Genomic DNA, 7,300 nt, shown 5'->3' with positions numbered 1-7,300 from the left:
CCTTACATGGAGCACCATCCGCATGGTTTTCATTCTTATAACAAAAAAGTACAGATCTGTGAGCACTCACAGTTACCGAGACCTAGTTCAAAGCCAGTTTTATATGCTGACTTAATTTGGTACATGTTTTTGTAAACCTTTTTGGTGTAACAGTTACAGATCAATATAAGAACAGACTATAAAAATAATTTAAAAAAAGGCTTAAACTTATCAAATAGATACAAATAAAACATCAAACAAAAACAAAAGTGAATATAGTCAACAAAGTGAATATAGTCAACTTTATTCTTGCGTTCATTCGTTTATGAAGAACGATAATTCAAAACAACATATAACACATAAAATTAAAAGACAATAATTAAATGTAAATTTTTTTTACTATATACTTAGTACATAAGAAGTCATATTACATTACTAAATATTTCGTTTTTTAAATTAGGCCTTCCATTCAATATCATGTCGTTTTCAATGGACTTTAAAAGTACACCCTGTTCGACAACTAAAAAGTTCGTTTTCTCGTCGTCTGTAAATGATAGTTTTTTGGAATAATAAAAACCCGGAAATCCGCGTAATAACATTAAAACCCCAACTGGTTCATCAAAATGGGGAATAACCATGACCCCTAATGCCCCTGATGCTCCGTGTTGTGATGAACAGTGAAACAGACATTTTCTTTTATCATCGATACCATCATAATGACTTCTATAGTCTTGGGAAATTCTACACGCCCATTGAATGGATCTATCAACCTCTTCTTTACAGTACTGATATAATTCTATCTTTGGATCGTCTGTAAGGGGATCTCCATTCGGGTGTCCTATCAAATATATTGGCCTATCAACATCTACACTTTCAAAAATGTTAATGGGTGGTGGAAAAGGTCTATTACTGTCAGCTTCAAGTTCTAGTATTGCTGTATCTTGTTCTTCATTTTGATACACCATGTCTTTGAAGTAGAATATTTGCTCATCGTTCTGTTTTTGGTGGTGCTTTAAGTACTCAAATTCAATGAAGAAATTTTTGTTCTTTAACCGCAAGTATTTGATTTCATTGCACACTTCTAAAAAAGCAATGCAAGAAAATGTAACTATTCAGATATAAGAAGATATATTTGTTTTAAACACATGTTGATGTGAACAGATTACTGGAATTAATTTTATTACTGGAATTAAGATTGGACCTAGATTATCTTACAGGTGCAAAAAATATATGCAGCGGATCTACACGTTTACCCCATACTGAAATAGTAGTGTAACACACTATAAAATATCAATCAATAAGACTTATATACAAAAACAAGTTAAGCAACTTTGCAACTGTTCCAAGTCATGAGCCTCTTTTAATTTTTGTTCATTTATATGTTTTGGAGGTTAGTATGGCGTCCATTTTTACTGAAATAGTACCACTTTTATTGAGGCCAGCTGAGGCCCACCTACGGCTGCGGAATTTTACCGCTGCACTGAAGACTTATTGGTAGCCTTCGGCTGTACGTTGTCTGCTCTTTTGGTCGGGTTGTTGTCTCTTGGACATATCCCCCATTTCCATTCTCAATTTTATTGTATACACTGAACGAATAAATTTGATCTTTGAAATTGATGTATGAACATATGAGATTGATGTTAATTTTCATAAACTAAAGATTTTTTATGATCTATAACTTACTTATGTTATCAATAACAACGTGTCGAGCGGTCATGACATAATTCTCTCCAACTCTAAATCCAGTTCCACCTCCACCTGGTCCCCTTATCATACCGACAGAATGTGACGCTTTTGAGACAATTCTTCTGTTTCTGATGAAATCCTTGTCGTCAATAGTTTTCAAAAAATCAGACGATGATGTAGAAGTGGCTGTAATGATAAACATTGTTAATACAAAAAAAAGTCGTTTACTTTCTAAAATTCGTTCCTTGATGAATTTCGAAATTAATAGAAAAAAGGGTTCCAACTCCCTCAATCATCATGGGTGGATTTGCTATTTATTTTTCGGTTCCTTGTGTCACTAAATGGTACTTTTATGTCCTTGGCTTTGGCGGTTTTTTTGGGGGGTTGACCGTTGCTGTAATTACAGAAAAGGTCTTTTGACGAACGAAAAGTATTTTTATCAATTACTAAAAAGAGATATCAAGCTAGGTCGAAAAAGTTTGTAATTGTAGCCTATCGATGTGTAAATTTCATAAGTCGATGAAAAAGATACAAATCAAGGTATCAAAACCATAACGGAGGAAATCACTTTAACCACAAGAGCGAGTTCAGGGTTGCATCAACAGGATAAACAGCTCCTTCTATGTAGACACCTCTAGCGATGGTAATAAAGCTCAGTCAAAATGCCACACTTGGGAATATGACATGATCTGTAAAGTGTCAGATTAAAGGACTATTTAGCATTAATAAGATGTCATACTGTGATAGAAGCCTCACATTTACCTAGAAACTACTAAATGCGGATGATTCCTTTTTTGAAAGATAAACTACTTTAAAAAGGAAAATAAATAACCGTTATTCAATTTCCATAACTCCAACAAAGAAAAATCGTGTAATTAACAGAATAATCATCTCCTGCTAACAGTTGTCATCTGTCATGCAACGTGGTTTGCATATAGATAACGGAAGTAAAATAACAAAAATACCGAACTCCGAGGAAAATTCAAAACGGAATGTCCGTAATCAAATGGTTCACATAGATCAAACGATTGGATACAAGTGTCATATTCCTGTCTTGGTACTTCATTTTCCTAATGCAGAAAATAGTGGATAGAACTAGTTTTATAGCTAGCCAAACGTTTTACTGGTATGACAGTCGCATTAAATTCCATTATATACAACGTTGTGTGAACAAAACCAACAGAATAATAGGTAAAAATGTCAAAAATAGGGGTACAGCAGTCAACATTTTTTAATGTGTTATGATAAAACTATGTATTAATAATTTCATAGATCTGAGTATTGTAGACTTGAAAACATAATTCTATTTTTTATAAAAAATTATGAACTTACGACTGCATCTTGGTTTTGAATTGACTGCTGAAACGTTATGTGTGCTAGAAGGTGGTCCTTTTTCAATTCGGTTTCTTTTTCCTTTGATCATGTTTTGGGCAGAAATAGATATTGCACTTCCTACAAAAAAAGACATGAACAATTAAGTGGTTTTTTTTTATGGTTAACTTGAATAAGAGAATTTAAAAACTAAGTGATTTAAATTTTCCACAGAAGATACGCAAGGATATTTCTTTTCACTCAATTTATTTAAATGGAATTTAAATTTTTTGCCTAGACTTGAATATAATATTAAGCCCCCACTTTTTCCTTTTAAATTCCGTATATATCTAGAGGTCACGGCTTTACATTTGATCAGGAAGTACTTCTAATTTAAAATATATTTTATGAAACATGGTAAAAATAAGAGCTGAAATATACGTCTGCCAGAAAGTTAGTGAATAAATATGGTGTATAGAGGGGAAAAAAATATCTAAATATATCATGTTTTCGAGACATCTCTTATCTTGTTATTTGTTAATTTAAAACTTTCATTTTTACCATAAAAGGATTTGGTGCATTTTTTGAAATTATTAATAGAATTAGATTTTAATAATAGCAAATGCATTAAAGACATGGCTCTTACAAACAAACATGTTATACATGACAAACAAAAAAAAATTAAATGGTCTACTCTTTTTCTACAGTCGTCAAATATGTTTGATATATATAAATAAAATCTTTTTAAATATTTCCTATTATCATCTCAATAAAGATATGAAGTACCTTTTGTGTCTGAAGAACAAAATGGTTGCGGAGTTCGAGCTGTATGATCAATGATGATATTATCATCTCCATGTATATAGTTTTCTACATTGATATCCAATCGCTTGGGTCCTGAAGATATACATACGAAAACAGTTTATACAAAGAAGCATAACCATCAAAAAATATTTAAAAAAAATTACATCATTAACGCAATTATTTCTTATTTCCTGAATTTTTCATAGTTTGAATCCAAGTTACATAATTTGATATTCAAGCATAAAAAAGAATTTTATTTATTTGCGTTCCTTTACAGTTGACTAATTATTTCCGGGCATATTGGCCTTTTTTAAGATGAATGTTTTGATAGTTTGTATTGTCGTCTGCTCTAACATTTTTACAAAAATGCAAACAAATAAAGGTGAAAATTGTCTTTGGAGAAGTTTAGGAAAAAATACTATGGGAATCAACCAAAGATTCGACGTCATCGACTTATTTGTAGATATTGTAAAGCTGATCAGTTTTTTAAAAGTCAAGTTTATCTCCATCTGATCTAGTTTAAAAAAAAATATTCAGCATTAAAAAATGCAAAATGGCGCCGTCTGTTCATTTGTCACGAGCAGCAAAACGGTCGCTAACAGTAAATTATACGTTGCGTTTTCTTTCGAAGCATATGTTTTTCGATCCAGCTTTTTGTTTTTATTGCTGATTCGTTTAATTGTTTCTTTGTAGTGATTTTTCCAAAAAATATATACACTTTTGTTTTCAATTCTCATGGTTGATTTGGTATCGTCTAACTATAACTGCGAAAAATTTTGATTTCATATAACCTTCCCGTGGCTTTTAGGGTTAAAAATTAAATAATATGATACATGAACGTACCTCTGGATTTGCTGGATTTGCTTCCCATGATTATTTTTTTTTCTATTTGGCTTCCTTTGTTCAGTAATGCAACTCTACAGAAATATAACAACATCATATATATCAGTTTAATTATTTTGTTCCCTCATTAAACATAATTATATTTGTTTGGATTTTTTTACTAACCATTGTAGTAGTTTCATTTTTGTACAGGTGAAAAAACACGTTGACACCACAAAATTGTCGACAAATTTCAAAATAAATATTCGACTTTAAGTCAGGTTGTCCAACTACATTTAATAAGTTATTCACTTGTACCGTAGACATGGTAGACATCATGTTGTTCGTTTATGCGAAAAACATTTCAGGACGACAGGCAAACGACAATGATTAATGTTCCAATGTTATAAGCGAGCAATTGGATTCAAAGATCCTAGTTAAAATATGAGGGGACATTCAAGTCATAAATCGAGAGTAAAAACAACGTCATAGCAAAAAAACAAAAACAAACAAAGGACGACGAACAGAACACGTATACATGGTATAATTACTTCCGCATTAATTCAAACAAATGTCAAAGTGAGTCTTTTTATTCTTCTATTTTTGCCTTTTAACGGTGAAATTCCATAAAAAAAAATATACATGATAAGGCAAATACTAAGATTGATTAATTTGAAATAAACTTAAATTTTATTTACGTTGTTAGTATTAGATTGAAAACTTACTGACTTTCTTTTATCAAATTTGAAGTTCCCTTTAAATAGATATTCAGGAATACCCGTTTGCCACGTATTACTGATCCGATTTTCTAAAAATATTTTCAACATGATTAATAATTTCACATAATTGTTTACATTTAACGATCGATGTTTGATTTATTCTGTCCGTTTATTGTTGTGTTGATCTTCAAGCAAACACATAAGCATAGCACGTTTTTAACATATTTCATTTATTGTAACACTTTTACTAGAATTTAACTTTTGGTCCATTTAATGGGGAGTGATAAACATAAAACGCACGAAGTGTAGATATTGTTTTGTGACCTAAATCTTTGAAATCATCAGAAAAATGTGTAAAATATTAGCTCCTGTAAGAAAAGACAAAGGTTATAAGTTTAGGATGGAAAGATCACAAAAAGTTATGCAAAGTATAGTATTATTATTATTTTCTTTGGAATAAACTAATGCAGTCTATTTCAACAATTACGATATTAAATAAAATATGAGTCGATTATTTACGTTGATCTAAGTTAACTTTAAGTAATACTTACATGGCTGACGACAGAAAAATAAATGACTAACCAACATTTATCGTAGTATTTAGTACACATTTTTAAAGTTTAAATGTAGACGTCATAGTTTTGTATTTATATTTATAGTTGTCAAAATACCGTTTTTAAATATAACTGATATAATTGCAGTAATCTATTTATAACGTTCTTTATTATTGTTTGTCATCAACACACTTATGATACAAATGGAATTAATATTATGTTATGGATATTTGGTGGGAGTGGAACTATATCAATAATATTCCTTTATATTAATGCATATTGTTGACATAATAATGACAGTGTTCCTTTTCACTGATCACTGGTGACAGACTAATAACTTCTATTCTTTGAATTCATTTAACACACAACTTTTTTTAGTTTTCTTTTCATTTAATTTATTTTTATTTTTATTTGAAAAAGGTTTGACTAGTTCTATATTAATACATATAAAGGCAGAATTAATTTATAACATAGGACTCATTTAACTAACATAGTATGGTACTTATATAATACATGTATTCATACTTGTTATGGACCGACTTTTAAAAGAAGCACAGCTATACTTTCCCCAGTGCAAAGTAGTGAACAAACTAGATATTTCGATACCGATCTCTGCATTTGTAGCGTTTTCTTTCATTACTCTACATTTTTTTTCTACTTTACTTTAGTTTGTTGATAAATAATATATAGCAAGGATATAAAGTCTTACTAAATGATTTGGACTAATCAATAGAAAACAGTCTATAAGAGGGACGAAAGATACCAACGGGACAGTCAAACTCATAAATCGAAGAAAAAAACTGACAACGCCATGGCTAAAAAGAAAAAGACCAACAAATAAACAATAGTACGCATGACACAACATAGAAAACTAAAGAATAAACAACACGAGCCCCATCAAAAAATAGGGGTGACCTCAGGTGCTCCTGAAGGGTAAGCAGATCCTGCTCCACATGTGGCACCCGTCGTGTTGCTTAGGTAGCAATACACAGGTAGGAGTTTAGTTTCGCATTTTGGCCCCTGTGGATTTTCAAATAGGAAAGTTATTGTGTAATAAAATTCATTTTTAGACAGCTGAGTACTAATTTAGCCTTCAAAGATGGTTTATAAGAGCATCAAGATTGTTTTTAACATGTTTTATTGGCTATTTTCTGTTTGACAATCCGTATTTTCATAGCTTCACCGGCCATCGGTCCAGAAATTAATGTAATGTTTACAAACACTCTTTTTCTACACGAAGTTTTTGACGCAATTTTACAAAAAAAGGAGACGAAAGACATATGATTTTCATTGGATCTACTGAATGATATATGTACTCAGTTTCAGAAAAGGTATTACTTCAAGCGATTTAAATTCTACTTTTAGCCAAATTTTGGGGAAATATGTGACATCTGTTCCCCCTTTTTGCAATATTTTATAGCAAAT

The 7,300-nt window shown here is 30.9% G+C and overlaps 1 protein-coding gene across 2 annotated transcripts; it reads right to left on the bottom strand.

Annotated features, from left to right (window-relative positions):
* Positions 1-267: 267 nt before the first annotated feature.
* Positions 268-5,944, bottom strand: LOC139512120 (uncharacterized). 2 transcript variants are annotated; one of them, XM_071299511.1, is made up of 7 exons: positions 5,873-5,937; positions 5,328-5,410; positions 4,624-4,697; positions 3,763-3,873; positions 2,998-3,117; positions 1,663-1,851; positions 268-1,060 (listed from the first exon to the last, which is right to left on the bottom strand). In XM_071299511.1, exons 1-7 carry the CDS (start codon positions 5,930-5,932, stop codon positions 402-404), a joined length of 1,296 nt encoding a protein of 431 aa, XP_071155612.1. In that variant the 5' UTR covers positions 5,933-5,937; the 3' UTR covers positions 268-401. The 2 variants fall into 2 exon arrangements, with proteins under 2 accessions (XP_071155612.1, XP_071155613.1); XM_071299512.1 differs by lacking the exon at positions 5,328-5,410 and having other exon boundaries at positions 5,873-5,944.
* Positions 5,945-7,300: the final 1,356 nt, after the last annotated feature.

Source organism: Mytilus edulis, chromosome 2 (assembly GCF_963676685.1).
Source record: "Mytilus edulis chromosome 2, xbMytEdul2.2, whole genome shotgun sequence".
NCBI lineage: Eukaryota > Metazoa > Mollusca > Bivalvia > Mytilida > Mytilidae > Mytilus > Mytilus edulis.
This window is presented reverse-complemented; position numbering and strand designations above follow the sequence as displayed.